Below are 19852 nucleotides of genomic sequence, written 5' to 3'. Positions count from 1 at the left end.
GAGTAGCTGGGACTACAGGTGCCCGCCAACACGCCCAGCTAATTTTTTGTATTTTTAGTAGAGACGGGGTTTCACTGTGTTAGCCAGGATGGTCTCGATCTCCTGACCTCGTGATCCGCCTGCCTCGGCCTCCCAAAGTGCTGGGATTATAGTCATGAGCCACCGCGCCTGTCCCAGATATGTATAACTTTTTATATTTTCCTGACTGATCTCTGAGTCTAGCACTGGTTAGAAGAAAGCAGACTTGGGGAGTAATCCAAGGTTGGAAGTGGGCCTGTTTGTGATTCCAACAGATTGCTAATGCACTTTACATTGTTCCTAATTTCCTCTGAAGACAGCCTCTAGAGATTAGGGAAGGATGAGATCAAGCCATTATAACTTTTTTTATATTTTGGGAGTCCTGATTTTGTCAGATGATATTTTTCTCCTGTATCTGACTATATATCAGAATCATCCTGAACATTTAAAACATCTTTTTGCATCTCTCTCTCTCTGGGGATGGTACACTAGACTCTTTTTTTCTTTTTTTTTTTGAGACAGAGTCTCGCTCTGTCGCCCAGGCTAGAGTGCAGTGCAGTGGCGCGATCTCGGCTCACTGCTAGCTCCGCCTCCCAGGTTTATGCCATTCTCCTGCCTCAGCCTCCCAAGTAGCTGGGTCTCCTGCCTCAGCCTCCCAAGTGGCTGGGACTACAGGCACGTGCCACCATGCCCAGCTAATTTTTTGTATTTTTAGTAGAGACAGGGTTTCACTGTGTTAGTCAGGATGGTCTCGATCGCCTGACCTCGTGATCTGCCCGCCTCGGCCTCCCAAAGTGCTGGGATTACAGGCATGAGCCACCTCGCCTGGCCTTCTTTTCTTCTTTTCTTTTCTCTTTTCTTTTTTGTTTTCTTTTCTCTCCTATCTTCTCCTTTTCCTTCTCTTCTCTTTTCTTCTCTTTTTTTCTCTTTCTTCTTTTTCTTTCATTCTTTTCTTTTCTCTTTCTTTCCTGTTCTTTTTTCTTTTCTTTCTTGTTTTTTTTTTTTGAAATGGAGTCTTGCTCTGTTGCCCAGTCTGGAGTGCAGTGGCACGATCTTGGCTCACTGCAACCTCCACCTCCCAGGTTCAAGCAATTCTCCTGCCTCAGCCTCCTGAGTAGCTGGGATTACAGGTGCCCACCACCATGCCTGGCTAATTTTTGTATTTTTAGTAGAGACGGGGTTTCACCATGTTGGCCAGGCTGGTTTCAAACTCCTGACCTCAGGCCATCTGCCTGCCTCAACCTCCCAAAGTGCTGGGATTACAGGCGTGAACCACCGTGCCCGGCCTTTTTTTTTGTTTTTTTTTTTGTTTTTTTGAGACAGAGTTTCCCTCCATCACTAAGGCTGGAGTGCAGTGGTGTGATCTGTGCACACTGCAACCTCTGCCTCTGGGGCTCAGGCCATTCTCCCACCTCACCCCCTCAAGTAGCTGGGACTACAGACACGTGTCATCATGCCTGGCTGATTTTTGTAGAGATGGGGTTTCACCATGTTACCCAGGCTGGCCTCGAACTCCTTGGCTCACGTGATCCACCTGCCACGACCTCCCAACGTGCTGGGATTACAGGTGTGTACCATCACACTGGGCCTAGAATTTTTTTTCTTGCTACGTAATTTTGCTGAGCTATAGAACTTTCGAGAACTATAGTAATGTGGTGTAATTATTTTTAATAGATGTGTTTGAAAGTAACCATAAGTCCACTTCTTTCTTCTTTTATAAGTTCTATAACCATTTGATTTACATAAAGAAGTACTTAATAAAAATCTTTACAAAGTAAAATAAGGCTGGGTACAGTGGCTTACACCTGTAATCTCAGCACCTCTGGGAGGCTGAGGCAGGAGTATGTATCACTTGAGATCAGGAGTTTGAGACTAGCCTGAGTAACACAGTGAGACCCCATCTCTACAAAAAAATAAAATAAATTAACGGCCAGGCACAGTGGTTCACACTTGTCATCCCAGCACTTTGGAAGGCCGAGGCAGGCAGATCACTTCGAGACCGGCCTGGCCAACATGGTGAAACCCTGTTTCTACCAAAAATTACAAAAATTAGCTGGGCGTGGTGGCAGGCGCCTATAATCCCAGCTCCTTGACAGGCTGAGGCAGGAGAATCATTTGAACCCAGGAGGCGGAGGTTGCAGCGAGCCGAGATTGCGCCACTGCGTTCCATCCTGGGCAACAGAGTGAGACTCTGTCTCAAAAAAAAAAAAAAAATAATAATTAACCAGGCATGGTGGTGTGTGCCTGTAGTCCCAGATATTTGGGAGGTTGAGGCAGGAGAATCACTCAGGCCTGGGAGGTTGAGGCCACGGTGAGCTGTGATCCTGCCACTGCACTACGGGCTGGGTGACAGAGCAAGACCCTGTCTCTAAAACAAAAAAAAAGAAAAGACAAAGTAAAATAAAACTTTTCATAGCTGAGAAATATGGGCCAGGCACAGTGGCTCACATCTGTAATTCCAGCACTTTAGGAGGCTGAGGCGGGTGGATCACTTGAGGTCAGGAGTTCAAGACCAGCCTGGCCAACATGGTGAAACCCCATCTCTACTAAAAATACAAATTAGCTGAGCGTGGTGCTGCACGCCTGTAATCCCAGCTGCTTGGGAGACTGAGGCAGGAGAATTGCTTGAACCCAGGAGGCAGAGGTTATAGTGAGCCAAGGTCATGCCACTGCACTCCAGCTTGGGCAACAGAGTGAGATTCTGTCTCAAAAAAAAAAAAAAAAGAAAGAAGGAAAAAACATGCAACTCAACACTCTCTCCCTGAAGAATGTTTGATTTTTTTATTCATCTCATTCAAAAAGGTTGAACTGTACTTTTTTGACAACTCGAAGACAAGATTTTATTCTGGCTACTCAAGTTGTTTCTCCTTTTTTTTTTGAGATCGAGTTTTGCTTTTGTTGCCCAGGCTGGAGTGGTGTAATGGCACAGTCTTGGCTCACTGCAACCTCCACCTCCCAGGTTCAAGCGATTCTCCTGTCTCAGCCTCCCAAGTATCTGGGATTACAGGCGTCCACCACCACGCCCAGCTAATTTTTGTATTTTTAGTAGAGACGGGGTTTCATCATGTTGGCCAGGCTGGTCTTGAACTCCTGACCTCAGGAGATCCTCCTGCCTCGGCCTCCCAAAGTGCTGGAATTACAGGCATGAGCCACCACTCCTGACCCCGTTTCTCATTTTTAGGAGTAATTTTTTTCTATGTGAAATATACTGGTTTATTGATAGTGCTAGAAATGTTTTGAGCCTTTTGTTCACTTCCACCTGAAGTATTTACATTATTTATATACCATTTTAAGTCTATTATTTTCTCTAAAAGTTAAATTCCAAACTAAATTGTAAATTATATTTGTGGTTTTGGCACAAATTAATAATAGAGATCAGAGAAAGAAAAATGTAACTTAGGAGCAGCTCACCAGCTGGTAAATCAACTGCATTTGCTTCTCACGTACCTTCCGGTTCTTATCTGTTAGCAAGACTTCTTAGGCCGGGCGCGGTGGCTCACGCTTGTAATCCCAGCACTTTGGGAGGCCAAGGCGGGCGGATCACAAGGTCAGGAGATCGAGACCAGAGTGAAACCCCGTCTCTACTAAAAATACAAAAAAAAAAAAATTAGCCGGGCGTGGTGGCGGGCGTCTGTAGTCTCAGCTACTCGGAGAGGCTGAGGCAGGAGAATGGCGTGAACCGAGGAGGCGGAGCTTGCAGTGAGCTGAGATTGTGCCACTGCACTCCAGCCTGGGCGACAGAGCGAGACTCCGTCTCAAAAAAAAAAAAAAAAAAAAATTCTTAAATTCTTCCTAGTGATAATCATGCCATAAGATCATCTCCTTCAGTTACCTTTTTTTGGGTGTGTCCCAGCCACGTAGTACAGTTAGTTGTGTATGATCTTCTTGAGGAGCAATCAGAAGAGACTTGTGAAATACCATCCTTAGCCTGGTAGCCTTGTTCCAGTGTTTTGTTGCTTACCCATCAAAACTTTAAACATATTCAGCATATTTGTTTCTGCCTTAACTTAAGCTCATACTTCTTTTGTAGCTTCAAGGGAATAAAGAACAAGTGTGTGACATCCTCTTTTTTAAAAACTTTGAAGGTAAATATGAAAGAATGTGAACATGAGTAGTGGTATAAAACACTGACTATTAGAACCAAACTCAATTTTTAAATTCCATCTCTGTCACTAGCTAGTTAGGCTGTCCTAGCAAGCTAGGAAATCTCTTTACTGCTCTAGGTCTCCTCTTCCTTTCCTGTAACATGGCAAGATTGCAGAAGACTTGTGTGTAGGGATATCAAGAGGATTAAGTGAGATAATTCATGTAGAGCTTCTTCACAGTGTCTAGCAGAATGAAGCACTCATTAATGCCAGCTGCTGTTATGGTGGTCTGTTTAGCCTTTTTCAACTTGAGACCATTTATAATACCTGTAACTCAGTAGTTCTCACCTGTTAGACCCATTGTTCCCTTTTTATTTATTTTTTATTATTATCTTTTGAGACAGAGCCTTGCTCCATCAACCAGGCTGAAGTGCAGTGGCATAGTCAGCTCACTGCAGCCTCAAACATTTGAGCTCAAGCGATCATCCTGCCTTAGCCTCTTGAGTAGCTGAGACCACAGGAAAGCACCTCGCTACTTTTTTTTTTTTTTTTTTTGAGACGGAGTCTCACTCTGTCGCCCAGGCTGGAGTGCAGTGGCGCAATCTCGGCTCACTGCAAGCTCCGCCTCCCGGGTTCACGCCATTCTCCTGCCTCAGCCTCTCCGAGTAGCTGGGACTACAGGCGCCCGCCACCACGCCCAGCTAATTTTTTGTATTTTTAGTAGAGACGGGGTTTCACTGTGGTCTCGATCTCCTGACCTCATGATCCGCCTGCCTCGGCCTCCCAAAGTGCTGGGATTACAAGCGTGAGCCACCATGCCCGGCCGCTACTTTTTAAAAAAAACTTTTGTAGAGACAGGATCTCACTGTGTTGCCTAAGCAGGTATCAAGTTTTAGGTTTCAAGTGATCTTCCTGGCTTGGCCTCCCAAAGTGCTTGGATTACAGGTGCGAGCCACTGTGCCTGGCCAAAATTTGTATTCTAACCATTTTTAAGTGTATAGCTCAGTGGCATTAGTACATTCCCATTGTTGTACAACCATTACTGTCATTCATGTCCCGAACTCTTTTCATATTGTAAAACTGAAACTCTATACCCATTAAACAGTAACTTACCATTCCCTCCCAGTTGTTGGCAACCACCATTCTACCTACTGTCTTTGTGAATTTGACTACTCTAGGTAACACATATTTAAGTGAGATTAAGCTGGGTGCAGTGGCTCACACCTGGATTCCCAGTACTTTGGGAGGGTCATTTGAGCCCAGGAGTTTGAAACCAGCCTGGGCAACACAGTGAGACCCCGTCTCTACAAAAAAATTTTAAAAATTACCCAGGGCATGGTAGGGCATGTCTTTAGTCCCCGCTTCTTGGGAGGCTGAGGTGGGAGGATCACATAAGCCCAGGAGGTTGAGTCTGTAGTGAGCCAAGGTTGCACACCAATGCACTCCAGCCTGGGCGACACAGCAAGACTCTTTGTCTCAAAACTGCCCCCCAAAACAAAAATTTATTATTGAAAAGTTTAAAATTATAAAAAATAGAAGAGTATGAGGAACTCCTATATACCTGTAACTCAGGTTCAATAATTAGCTACATATGGCTATTTTTTTTTGTCTGTGTTTCCACCCACCTCCGATGGGTTTATTTTGAAGCAACTTTCTCCCACTATCTTAAGGAAAGACTTTTAAAATAAAACATAAAATGTACTAACCAAAATTGAAAAGAATTGATGTCAGTACATTATTACATATAGAATTAAGAATACCTGTTCATCAAAAGGCACAATTAAGAGAATGAAAAGGCAAGTTACAGAATGGGAGAAGAAACTTGGATTATATTTAATGGATAGAGAAATACAACAAATCAGTAAGAAAAAACTCCCCTTCCCAGAAACTGGGCAAGAATAGGCATGTCAGAAAAGAGAATATCCAAATGGCTTATATATATATATAATATTATATTATTATATTATTCAGTCTCTTTAGAAGTAAGTTGAAACCCTAATGAAATAACTGTAACACCGATCTCATACCAGAATCACTAAAATTGAAAAGAATAACAGGGCCAGGCGTAGTGTCTCATGGCTTTAATCCCAGCACTTTGGGAGGCCGAGGTGGTTGGATCCCTTGAGCTCTGGAGTTCGAGACCAGCCTGGGCAACATGGCTAAACCCCATCTCTACAAAAAGTAAAAAATCAGCCAGACGTGGTGGCGCATGCGTGTAGTCCCACTGTAATCTCAGCTACTCAGGAGGCTTAGGCTGGAGGATTGCTTGAGCCCGGGTAGTCGAGGCTGCAGTGAGCCATGATTATGTCACTGCACGCAGCCTGGGCAACAGAGTGAGACCCTGTCTCAAAAAAAAAAAAAAAAAAAAAAAAAAAACAGAATAATGCAAGCAAAAAGTGTATGGAGTGTATGGGGAACAATAGAAACTTGGCTGGGCATGGTGGCTCATGCCTATAATCCCAGCAATTTGGGAGGCCAAGACAGGCAAATCACCTGAGTTCAGGAGTTTGAAACCAGTCTAGCCAACATGGCAAAAAACCCATCTCTACTAAAAATGCAAAAATTAGCTGGGCGTCGTAACATATGCCTGTAATCCCAGCTACTCGGGAGGCTGAGACAGTAGAATCACTTGAGCCCAAGAGGTGGAGGTTGCAATGAGCTGAGATCACACCACTGTACTCCAGCCTGAGCAACAGAGCAAGACTGTCTCACACACACATACTACACACACAAAAAAATCTCAAACACTGCTAGTGAGAATCTAAATTGGTACAGTGTCTTTGAAAAACTGTTTGACAGTATGTACTGAAGTTGAAGCTACACATATCATATTTAGTTCTATTTTTGTGTATATTCAACAGAAGTGCATTCCTAGGTACACTGTAATACTTGTACAAGAATATTGAAAACAGCATTGTTTGTATTGTCCCAAAACTGGAAGCAACCCAGTTGCCCATCACTAGCAGGATAAGTAAATAATGGCATAATCATACTGTGAAATATTATTCAGCAATGAAAACGAATAAACTGCCTTTACTTGTAAGAAGCTAACATGAGTCTTACAACATGATGTTGAGCAAAAATCCAAATGCACACCAAAAATAAAATGCATACAGGGTTATTCCTTTTATAGATAATGATAAAACTAAACCATAATATTTAGGGATGTATGCTTAAGTGGTATGAATTCAGTAATTGTATTAGTCCGTTTTCCTGCTGCTGATAAAGAAAGGAAGTGGAAGTCCGGAGAGCGATTACCTTTGGTGAGTGGGAGATGATTGAGAGGGGGCATGAGGAAGACTTCTAAGTACTAGCAGTGTTTTATTTATTCACCTGGGTAGTAGTACTTGGGTATTTTCTTTGTGATAAATTATCAGACCATAATCCTTTATGTGTTTGCACCGTACCTGTGTTATATATCACCATAACTTTTTTTAAGAGGACATTTCATTTGGCCAGAACAGGCTTAATTAAACAAGTGTGTTACTTACATAGAGTGTCTCTTATCTTCACAAGTTTAACACTTAAAGCTGCCTTGTGATAATTTTAACAATTAGTTGGAGACAGGAATATTTATAATTGAAGTTGATTATTGACTTCTAAGTCGGTTTAAGAAAAAAGAATCTGACAGGTTTAATTCTCATTGACATGAAGGTTAATGAGTGAAGAGTGACAGATTTTGCAGTGCTGTAGTGTTATGAGAAAGGTCATGGTTTAGTTGGAGACAGAAGCATGCAATTAGGATTGACCTATTCATTTCTGTACTTTGAAGCAAGGTAGATGGGTGGAGAGGGAAAGCATTCGCTCTTTTACAGTTCTAAAAGGAACACCCAAAGCAAAGTCTTTTATAACAACAAACAACTTCTCTCAGATCTAAACTGGAATTAGTGCTATTATGTATGAAATGAAACACAGATTTAAAATAAGAGATCATTTCCCATTCCTCACTGTCCAGATTCTTACTAGCTATTGTGTACTGATCTTAGTTAACTGGAAGTTTAATACCTGGTTTTCCATCACTGGCAGAATAGATAAATAAATAATGGCATAATCATACAATGAAATATTATTCAGTGATCGGATTAGTCCGTTTTGCTGCTGCTGATAAAGACATATCCGAAACTGGGCAATTTACAAAAGAAAGAGGTTTATTGGATTTACAGTTCCACGTGACTGGGGAGGCCTCACAATCTTGGCGGAAGGCAAGGAGGAGCAAGTCACATCTTATGTGTATCTCTATTTGCAGCAGGCAGAGAAACTCCCGTTTTTAAAACCATCAGATCTCATGAGAGACCCATTCACTATCACAAGAGCAGCACGGGAAAGACCCGCCCCCATGATTCAGTCATCTCCCACCGGGTCCCTCCCACAACACATGGGAATTAGGGGAGCTACAAGATGAGATTTGGGTGGGGACGCAGAGCCAAACCATGTGAAAACGAATAAACTGCCTTTACAAGAACATAAGATGAGTCTTACAATATGATGTTAAGCAAAAATCCAAATGCACGCCAAAAATAAAATGCATACAGGGTTATTCCTTTATAGATAAAGGTAAAACTAAACCATAACATTTAGGGATATGTGCTTAAGTCGTATGAATTATAACGAAGTATTAAAGATAGTTTAATTTTTTTACTTACAGAATTGAATTTCTTTACTGGTCGAATTCTTGTTGTTGTTGTTTTGAGATGGAGTCTTGCTCTGTAGCCTACAGTGGCGTGGTCTCGGCTCACTGCAAGCTCCGCCTCCCTGGTTCAAGCAATTCCCCTGCCTCAGCCTCCCGAGTAGTGGGATTACAGGTGCACGTCACCACACCAGGCTAGTTTTTAAAATATTTTTAGTAGAGACAGGGTTTCATCATGTTGGCTAGACTAGTCTCAAACTCCTGACCTCAGGCAATCCACCCGCCTTGGCCTCCCAAAGTGCTGGGATTACAGGCGTGAGCCACGATGCCCAGCCTGGTAGACTTCTTAAGAATCTGAAAGACAGAGAGGAATAGGAAGGAATTTTTTTAAAACTGCATTTCATTTCGTATGTAGGAAAACAAATTCCAGACTAATGAGAGATGTCCTGGAGACAGAAGAGGGGGCATTAAAGTCAATATCATTGCCTCCTGGCTGTTCTCTAGAGTATAGTACTAATGATAGGGAAGTCGGGAAGGGAAGTGCTGGGAAGGGAAGGGCCGTGGTCCCTTTAAATGACATGGAAGGGCGGAAGGGCGTGGTCTCTGGCCAGGGCTCCATCCCGGGCCTAAGACCTAGGTGAGGATAGGCATTTTTGTTTTCCTGGCCAAATGTTGCATTTCCCAAGACCACCCTGGCCTGTCACGCCCCCATCCTGTGCCTATAAAAACCCAGAGACCCTAGCAGGAAGACACACAGGTGGCTGGACATGGAGAGGAGCGCGTCAGGGGAGGAACACACAGGCGGCCGGAGGTAGAGAGGAATGCACCGACAGTCACCAGCACGCCAGCAGGTCACCAACCGGCAGAATGACATGGAGTTTGGCTGGGGCAGTAGGAGGAGAGCCTGGGCCGCCTAGTGGCCCGACTCCAGGGAAAAACCGTCTCCCTTCTGGCTCCCCCATCTGCTGAGAGCTACTTCCACTCAATAAAACCTTGCACTAATTCTCCAAGCTCATGTGTAATCTGATTCTTCTGGTACAAAGCAAGAAACCCCAGGATACAGAAATCCCTCTGTCCTTGTGATAAGACAGGAGTCTAATTGACACAACACAAGCTGCCTATGGATGGTAGGTCAGCTTCAGCTGTAAACATTCACCCCTGGACACTGCCGTCCCTATGCTCCCCTAGAGGTTTGAGCAGCAGGGCACTGAAGAAGCGAGCCACACCCCCACTGCATGCCCTGTGAGGGGGACAAGGGAACTTTTCCTGTTGCACTAAGAAGGTTTGTGAAAGGTGGACTGACTTGGAGGAATTGACAGGATTATTACCAGAACAAACCTTTTAAACAATGAGACCCTCAATAGTTCTTGGAACTTGGCTGGGCGCGGTGGCTCACTCTTGTAATCCCAGCACTTTGGGAGGCTGAGGCGGGCAGATCGCCTGAGGTCAGGAGTTCGAAACCAGCCTGACTAACATGGAGAAACCTTGTTTCTACTAAAAATACAAAATTAGCCAGCCATGGCGGCACATGCCTATAATCCCAGCTACTTGGGAGGGTGAGGCAGGAGAATCGTTTGAACCTGGGAGGCGGAGGTTGCAGTGAGCCAAGATCGCCATTATACTCCGGCCTGGGCAACAAGAGTGAAACTCCTCTCAAAAAAAAAAAAAAAATTATTGGAATTTAACAATTAAAAGCTTATTCTATTGCACTTACTGTAAACTCAGGAAATCTATGAGGGAAAGTAAGGTAGGATTTAATTGTTTGTCTACCTCCTTCCCATAAAAACCCTGATGTTTCCATCAAGCTCTACCTGGAAAATTCAGAACTCATTCTAGAAGTTTGGAAACTTCTTGATTTAAGTGCTTTGTCTCATAAGAAGAGGCACAGCATCCTTCAGAATATAGTTGAAATGGCACTCAAAGGAGCAAAGTAAGGAAAAAATTTCATCAGCTATTGAGACTATAGGCAAATGAAAGCTGAAATAACAGGAAGATGAAAGGCTGTTTTCTTGCACTGAAGCAGATTGACTGGTAATTGGACAAGTGTGGATTTTTTCTGAACCTGTGAGTTGCGGTAGTCATCTAATAGAAGACTGATTGATGAACAGTCAGTTGGTATGCTTACAACCTACTGAGAGGATATGTGTAGTTTGACCATTGGCAACAAAGATGGCGTTATTCTTAAATAAGTTTTGAAGAATTAAATGTGTATAAAAGTGTTAGCATTTCAAAAGGCTACAATAGCACACTATAGTAATGTTAATTAAAGCAGACTAGAAGTCCTACAAAATGGCATTTGAACATATTTTTCTAAATTTCCCTGATATGCTCTGATTTGGCTCCCTTCCGAACTTGATTTCCTATTATTTACACATTCTCTTTTTCATAAATATTTTATTTCCTACCAAAACAATCATATTTCCTCCAATAAGTGGTAAGTTGGCAGAAGATTTACCACCCAGGAAATTAAAGTTAGTGGCACCTTTAGTTTTTGGTTTTTGTGGTTTTGTCTTTTTTTTTTTTTTTTTTTAATTTTTGAGACAGGGTCTTGCTCTGTTGCCCAGGCTGGAGTGCAGTGGCATGCTCATAGCTCCCTGCAACCTCAGACTCCTGGGCTCAAGCAATCCTCTTGCCTCAGCCTCCCAAGTAGTTAGGACTAACGATGCTTGCATGCCAGCATGCCCAGCTACTTTTTAAATTTTTTATAGAAATGGGGTCTAGCTGTGTTGCCCAGGCAGGTCTCAAGCTCCTGGCCTCAGGCGATACTCCTATCTTGGCCTCCCAAAGTGCTGGGATTACAGGTGTGAGCCACTGCAGCCAGCCAGAATCTTTAATTGTGAAGTTCTGAATAGGCCTTAACTACTAATTCTTGTGACAATAACTTCCTTTTCTTTGCACTTATATTTGTACAGTATAACCCCAGTCCCCACATTTGCCATTAGTGCACATGAAGAAACTGAACTCCGCTTGTAATTTTATTGGTGACTTACATGTGGATTATTTTCAAAGTTGGCATGAGACAAAGCAATTCCAAGCAATTAGTCACTTTCTTTTATGGTCCAATATTGGCTGTGTTCAGTCTGAAGGAGAACTTCAGGTTGTTTAATTGTTCATGAGATACCATTTCTGTAAGAATTGGCACTTACATAGGCTCTGCTCTTGAGTTTACTTTTTACTTTTTAAGAGAAAGTTGATACCATTAGGGAAAATATGTCAAGTAATAATCATACTTGTCAGGTTATCTAGACTTCTGGGGTTTACCAGTATTTAACTGGATCTTACCTCTTCTGGTCTTTGGCCGTGGTGAAATTGTTACGGATCTTTGGAGTGTCACTTTTCTGGCCAGAAACCTCTGTGGCCAGTGATGCCTTTGCCTGAGTTCTTGTCCTGCATCCAGGAAGAATGACGTATACAAAGAAGTAGAAGGTGAACAAGATGAAGAGGAGCTTTACTGAGTGTTACAACAGCTCAGCGGAGACCCGCAGTGGGTACCTCCTCTCTGTAGGCAGGTCGTCTCCTACAGAGTGTTCAGCTCTCAGCAGAGAGGAGGCCCTGTAGAGGATGGTTTGCCAGCAGGTCGTCCCATTGTCTCTGCAGCTCTCAGCGGAGAAGGTGGCTCCTCTCTGCAGCAGGTTGTCCCCATCCTCTCTCCATCCCCTGCCCAGCTCTGGCTGAGCCCGGGACTTTTGTCGACCTCAGAGGGGAGAAAGTGCGTGCCAGTTGGTCCATGGGTGGCCATGGGCGGGCCTGGAAAAGGCACCACAAGTCACTACCCTAGTGTGCTGGACTAGCAGACTTGCTGCCAGCCTTCAGAAGGCCCTCCCTGGCCTGACAGTGGGGCCTAACCAGGGACCCACCCCCTTCTGCCCAGGAACCTGCCTGCCTCCTGCTGCCATTCATAGCACCCTGGCTCAGCCAACTTTGCTGAGACTGGAGCAGGCGCCGACAACAGGGAGAAGCCAGACAGCAGGAGCAGGCACTTCCTAGCCTGTGACAGCAGGGAGGCCTTCCTGTGGCCTCTAGAGTACAGGGATGCCTGAGTGTGCAGCTATGGTTTGGGCAGCTACAGCTGGGAGATGGGGGGCTCCTGCCTGCTTCATGGAGCAGGAGGCCTGAGTCTACAGCCACAGTTTTGGCAGTGGCACCTAGGGAGTTCCTGCCCCAACTCAGAAGGGGTAGGGCTCCTGCTCCCCCTGCCATCCACTTTCAGGCTCCACTGAGTGTGTATCCATGCTGGCCTGGTGGTGCCTCCCTGCTGCAGCCAGTGTGATGTGAATAATGTTATTACTCAAACTTACTTGATGTATGTGTAAGGAATATCAGTAGATTATAGCAAGAATCTGAGATCCTTAGAAGAAAGGCTATATATCAAGGTACTGTTAAAATAATGGCAATTTGAGAACTAGTATATTTGATGAGTCACACAGCACTAATGTAAAGCATAAAACCTGGACTCCCTTTTTGAGTCTACAGTAGGATTTACCGTGTGACTTTGGGCAAGGAGTAGTACCATGACTGATTTTCTCATCAATATGAGATTAAGAGAGGATATTCTGGGAGGGATTATAATTCCACTTTTCTCCTTGCTTGTCAGAGGGAATAATTTGCCATTATGTTAACAAAAGAAAGATAGAAGCAATCCCAAACTGTAAGTTTCTGGTTGTTGAATTCAGATACAAATTCAGTAACCCCCATGAGAATCCTTAGACTTACTCCATACCTGGGTTCCACCCCCTCTACACTTGTCTCTATAGTGAGCAGCCTAGAATTTGGGCACAGGCTTTTCCATGATGGAGATAATCTGTTCATGGATAATTGTATCAAATTCACTTCAGTACCTCTAAGAGCCTTACTGTGTGTTCATATTAGCTCTGCCAAACCTCTTTAGATAGGACCCAAGGTGGTAGAGCTTTTAATAATTTTCACTCCATAATAGTGTTATTGTGGAGGTCTAGCATATGTATTTGGTATTGTACAGTTTGATAAATTAATGCATTGTTGTTATATTGAGATGGTTATTCATTTTTTTGTCAGTCTCTTGCACTAGACAGTAAAACTCTAAGAGGGCAGGAAACGTGTCTTGTTCACTGTTGTATCCTAGTGTATCTCAACGCCGACAGCAGTATATGGATGTACAAAACACCTCTTAGAGACCTTGGTGACATTTCTTTTGTGTGTATACCAAGAAGCAGAATTGCTGCATCGTGTGGTAGTTCTATGTTTTATCTTTTAAGGAACCAACATGTGGTTTTTATTGGGGCTGTACCATTTTACATTTCCACTAGCAGTGCCCCAGAATTCCAATTTTTCCACATTCTTGCCACACTTGTTGTTTTCTGTTTTTTTTTTTTTAATAAATAAATATGCACCCTGGGTATAAATATAATCAGAACTTTAAACCAAATTAATTCTAAAACACTTAGTACAGTATGATCTTCAGGTTAAATTATAAATTAACAGCAGAATGAGACTGTGTTTTAAAGCTTGTCAAGACACCTGTTCAAGGTTGATTTAATACATGGAATAATCAGGCTCAGCTATTTCTATGTCATTCTTAGTGCCTAAAAACAACTTTTGCCTAATTTTTGAAGCCAGCAAAAACAATAATAACAAAACCTGTAGTATTTACAAATATGTCATTTGTACTGTAAATAACATACTTTTTCTAAAATATACCTGAATGTGTGCTATTTGAAATAATTCCAACCAGCCTGACCAACATGGTGAAACCCTGTCTCTACTAAAAATACAAAAATTAGCCGGGCGTGGTAGCGTGTGCCCGTAATCCCAGCTACTGGGAATGCTGAGGCAGAAGAATGGCTTGAACCCGGGAGGCGGAGGTTGTAGTGAGCCAAGATCACAGCATTGTACTCCCAGCCTGGGCAACAGAGCGAGACTCCGTCTCCAAAAAATAAAAGAAATAATTCCAAAAAAACTTCTGAAATGGTTCCTGATAGAGTGAAATACATAAGAAAGCTCAAGCTCAAGGCTTCCTCTTTTTTCTTTTTTTTTTTTTTTTGAGTTGGAGTCTTGCTCTGTCACCTAGGCCGGAGTGCAGTGGCTCATTCTCGGCTCACTGCAACCTCTGCCTCCCGGGTTCAAGCAATTCTCCTGCTTCAGCCTCCCCAGTAGCTGGAATTACAGGTGCCTGCCACCATGCCTGGCTAATTTTTGTATTTTTAGTAGAGACGGGGTTTCACCATGTTTGCTGGTCTCAAACTCCTGACCTCAAGTGATCCGCCCGCCTCAGCCTCCCAAAGTGCTGGGATTACAGGTGTGAGCCACCGCATCTGGCCTAGGCTTCCTCATATTCTTTATGAATCTTGCCTGATAATTTTTTTTTTTACCTGAACACCCAGGATTAGAGAATATTTAACAGCACTTTTTCCTTAAAAATGTGTTTCTGATAGAATACATGCTCTTGTATCACAGCTAAATATTAATAAAAAGATGAAATCCTGCCTTATTTCTTACCAATAGAATTAGGTAAATCTTAAACTTTCTTTTCATGAAAAAATAAGAGTTTAAAAATCACTAAGTATTGTTGATGGGAATTAAAAATTACTTTCTGTATAATACTAAGAGACATTTAGGTTCCAACTGATTAAGGTTTTGAATGTACTTGAGGTGTTGGTTTAAGTTTAAAAAGGCAGTATCAGCTAGTGAGTAGACAAATTAAGATGTTAGATTATTGCTTTCTCTTTTTGGTGACCTCATGTCATAGAATATAAATGCAAAATTGTCATTTGTGCCCTCCTGACCTGTGTAGACCATCTCAGTGCCTCCCATGCCCTCTGGCTTACTTAAGTTTGGCAGTATTGGCAGGAGATTCCGAGGAAGGGAGGAGAGTAAGGTAGGGACATTTATTCCTCTAATCTTTCTCTGAGGGGTAGCTGTGGGCTGAGTGTGTCCTTTGGCCAAAGGTCACAGCAACTGTCTGATGACGCTGTCTATACCAGATGAAACAAAAATAAAAGGACCCTTTCTGTCTTTGGCTCCTGTAACTGCTCCCTCCTCACACTCAAGTCTCAAGTAGCAGTGCACATTGCTTAAAAGCCAGCTACAGCCCTATCTTGGGTGGTTTCCCTACTCTTCGCTAGCAGCTTTGAAAATACTCCTGTTATTAAACTCTATTAAGATTGCCCAATTTGAGTATGCCATTCACTTCCTCTTTGGGATCGTGACTGAAATAGCTGCTTTATATATTTTTAATCATTATCCTAGCAGTTTTCCAGATAAACCCTAATTATACTAATTTATTTTGGCCAATAATTGAGTGTTTGCAGAACTACCCTTTGTTTTTTGTGTGTTTTTTGAGACAGGATCTCTCTGTGTCACCCAGGCTGGAGTGCAGTGGTGCATTCACGACTCATTGCAGCCTCAACCTCCCAGGCTCCAGCTGTCTTCCCGCCTCAGCCTCCCAATTAGCTGGGGCTACAGGCAAGTGCCACCATGCCTAATTTTTCTCCTTTTTATAGAGGCAGGGTTTCACCAAATTGCCCAGGCTGCTCTTGAACTTCTGGGCTCAAGCGATCCACCTGCCTTGGCCTCCCAAAATGTTCAGATTATAGGGGTGAACCACCACACCCAGCCTATCCTTTGTTTTCCTTGCAGTTTGTGTCATCTAGTATGTTGTTAAAGAAAAAAAAAAAAAAAACAGCTAGATAAGAGGCTAGTAATGAATCCAAAATGCTGTTTTGTGTTCCCTCTTTTCCCTAAAAGAGATTGGTGGTTTGATTTACTAATAAGTGGATTATTGATATCCTTTGTATCATCCCACTGCTCATTAATACCTCTTTGGGGGAGGATACATTAAAACATTCGAGTTATATCATTTGGCTGATCTATAGGAATTCTGAGAAGGTTCTAAATAGTGCTTTGGTTCTGTAAGATCTTCGTTTTTGTAGACTGTGTCTCTTTTCAATTAATAAAGATAATGGGGAGTTAACCATATTATATAGTCATCTAGAAAACTCAAGCTTAAATACTGAGTTTGTATAAGTGTTACCTGATTTTTCATTTGAGTAACAGTCTAGAAATGACCAGTATTAACAAAAGGTAAATCTAAATTAATTCAAGGTTCAAGATTAAGCCGTGAAAGAATCTTTATATCCGTAATAACAGCAAAATAATTTGGAAAGTGTACTAGAGTATTACCGTGGTTTTTTTGTACCCCTTTTCTCAACATTTTTCCTTTTACTTGCCTTGTTGAAATTCTAACTCCTAGGCCGGGTGCGGTGGCTCACGCTTGTAATCCCAGCACTTTGGGAGGCCGAGGCGGGCGGATCACGAGGTCAGGAGATCGAGACCACGGTGAAACCCCGTCTCTACTAAAAATACAAAAAAATTAGCCAGGCGTGGTGGTGGGCGCCTGTAGTCCCAGCTACTCGGAGAGGCTGAGGCGGGAGAATGGCGTGAACCCAGGACGCGGAGCTTACAGTGAGCCGAGATTGCGCCACTGCACTGCAGCCTGGGCGACAGAGCAAGACTCCATCTCAAAAAAAAAAAAAAAAAAAGAAATTCTAACTCCTGAGCTACTTCCAAGTACAGTGCAGAGATCAGTAATATTGTTATCACCTGGGAGTAAAAATCTGCCACAGGCCAGACTGCTGAATCACAACCTACGTTTTAACAGAAGATTCTCTAGGTGCTAAGTATGCACATCAGAATTTGAAAAGCACTTTAACCATTTCCTGAGATTGTATCTTACTGGGTTAAAACAAAGCTGTTGAGTGTTAAAGCTGAAGTAATTTATTGATCACATAGGGGTAAAGAAACTGATTAAATTTGCACATAGCCTTTTTCTTTGTAAGTACAGACAAACCAGAATCTTTTTTTGTAATCAATCATATTGAACTGTTTTTCCATAACCTACAACTTGGATGCCTTGCTTCATCAAGCATTATATTAGGGACACACACATGAATGTATTCACGGGTTTATAGTCTACAAACATAACATGTATGGTTCTGGCTAGAAGAGGAAATTACTTTGTGTTATTAATGCTACAGAAGCTCCCATCCCACTCACATTTTCAGATTCTTTAGTGTTAAATTTTACCGTGGGGAGCTATTTACTTGTAACATTTTTAGAGGGCCTTAAGGTGGGATAATTAACAACGATATCAAGGATTACAGGACAGTCTAATATAGTTCATGTATTTAGTGTTTACCTCAAGCTGTGACAGTTTTTATTAAAATTAAATTTCTGTATTATAAGTTTAATTCAGAAGGCAGTTATAAGTTATCTATGTAACAGAATTTGCCAAATGGTAACTAAGTTGCTGTTAATTGTTTTATGGGACAAAAGCAGCCAGTCTTGGCCCTTCTGTCTTAGGGATGGATTATATTTGGATCATGTTGAATATATTTTTCCCTTCTTATTCTTTCAGATTCATCAGGATTCATTTTTGATTTGCAGTCCAATACTGTACTGGCCCAGGGAGGAGCTTTTGAGAACATGAAAGAGAAGGTAAGACTAGTCACTATGGATAGTAAACTTAAATGTCATAGGAAAATTTAGGTACTAATACGACTAGTGGCTACCACAAACTCATTATGAGAGTGAAATTTTACAAATAAAACAATGCTACTATATATTAGAGAGTGACTGCCATAAATAGGTTCTGATTGCGCAGAACCTATTAACAGAACCTACTAAATGCAAACATTTTCTTTGCCTATCTCCATGTATATTCATTCTAAATTCTCTTGAAGATATTCAGTATTAATTAGTTTATTAATATTTATATGGCTGAGTGTATCTCATTTGGCAACATTCCTTAAGGAACAATCTGAATAGGATCTTCCCAAGTACTTGAAGAGCATTCTTAAGTCCAGGAGGCTTCAGAGCCAAGACAAGAAATAAGTCTTTTTTTTTTTTTTTTTTTTTTTTTTTTTCAGACAGAGTCTCGCTCTGTCACCCAGGCTGGAGTGCGGTGGCGCGATCTCGGCTCACTGCAAGCTCCGCCTCCCGGGTTCGCGCCATTCTCCTGCCTCAGCCTCTCCAAGTAGCTGGGACTACAGGTGCCCACCACCACGCCTGGCTAATTTTTTGTATTTTTAGTAGAGACGGGGTTTCACCGTGGCCTCGATCTCCTGACCTCGTGATCCGCCTGCCTTGGCCTCCCAAAGTGCTGGGATTACAAGCGTGAGCCACCGTGCCTGGCCGAAATAGGTCTTTTGTGGGTTTTTTTCGAGACAGAGTCTCACTCTGTCACCCAGGTTGGAGTGCAGTGGCACGATCTCAGCTCACTGCAATCTCCGCCTCCTGGGTTCAAGTGATTCTCATGCCTCAGCCTCCTGAGTAGCTGGGATTACAGGCGTGCGCCATCACACCCAGCTAATTTTTGTATTTGCAGTGGTGATAGGATTTCTCCATGTTGGCCAGGGTGATCGCGAACTCCTGGCCTCAAATGATCCACCCGCCTCAGCCTCCCAGAGTGCTGGGATAGCCACCACACCTGGCCAGAAGTAGATCTAAGGAGCATTCTTTTGGAAGAAAACCAAGTGGTTTTAGTAATGTAACTGTCAATTAGCTATATTGAGAAAAACATAAAACAAAAGCTTTATGGGCTTTCTCTCTCTTTTTTTTTTTTTTTTTTTTTTTTTTTCTGAGACAGATTCTTACTCTGTTGCCCAGGCTGGAGTGCAGTGATGCAATCTCGGCTCCCTTTAGCCTCCACCTCCTGGGTTCAAGTGATTCTCATCCCCCAGCCTCCTGAGTAGCTGGAATTACAGGCGTCTGCCACCATGCCTGGCTAATTTTTATATTTTTAGTAGAGACGGGTTTTGTCATGTTGGCCAGGCTGGTCTCAAACTCCTGACCTCAGGCCATCTGCCCACCTCGGCCTCCCAAAGTGCTGGGATTATAGGCATGAGCCACTGCACCTGGCCTCTCTGTCTTATTTAAAAAAAAAATTGTTGACTATGGAGTCCTGTACAGTGGTTGAGTACTATAAATACATGTATTTTAAGTTATCAGAATCTTACCTTTATCGTAGTCTGTAAGTTTGGTGCTTTTTTTGTTGTTGTTGTTGTTTTGTTTTCTGTTGTTTTGAGACGGAGTTTCACTCTGTCGCCCAGGCTGGAGTGCAGTGGCGTGATGTCAGCTCACTGCAAAC

General features: G+C 42.7%; 1 protein-coding gene across 2 annotated transcripts in view; it reads left to right on the top strand.

Annotated features, from left to right (window-relative positions):
- The window catches only part of SPATS2 (spermatogenesis associated serine rich 2), a 154725-nt gene that overhangs the window by 92004 nt on the left and 42869 nt on the right, over window positions 1-19852 (top strand). For both annotated transcript variants that reach the window (XM_030816633.1, XM_030816632.1), the window contains one exon: window positions 18122-18201. In XM_030816633.1, the coding sequence (XP_030672493.1) occupies window positions 18122-18201 (80 nt within the window). The remainder of the gene's footprint in view (window positions 1-18121; window positions 18202-19852) is intronic.

Source organism: Nomascus leucogenys, chromosome 8, assembly GCF_006542625.1.
Source record: "Nomascus leucogenys isolate Asia chromosome 8, Asia_NLE_v1, whole genome shotgun sequence".
NCBI classification, from domain to species: domain Eukaryota; kingdom Metazoa; phylum Chordata; class Mammalia; order Primates; family Hylobatidae; genus Nomascus; species Nomascus leucogenys.
The sequence above is the reverse complement of the archived record's forward strand: the minus strand, read 5'-3'. Positions and strand labels throughout refer to the sequence as shown.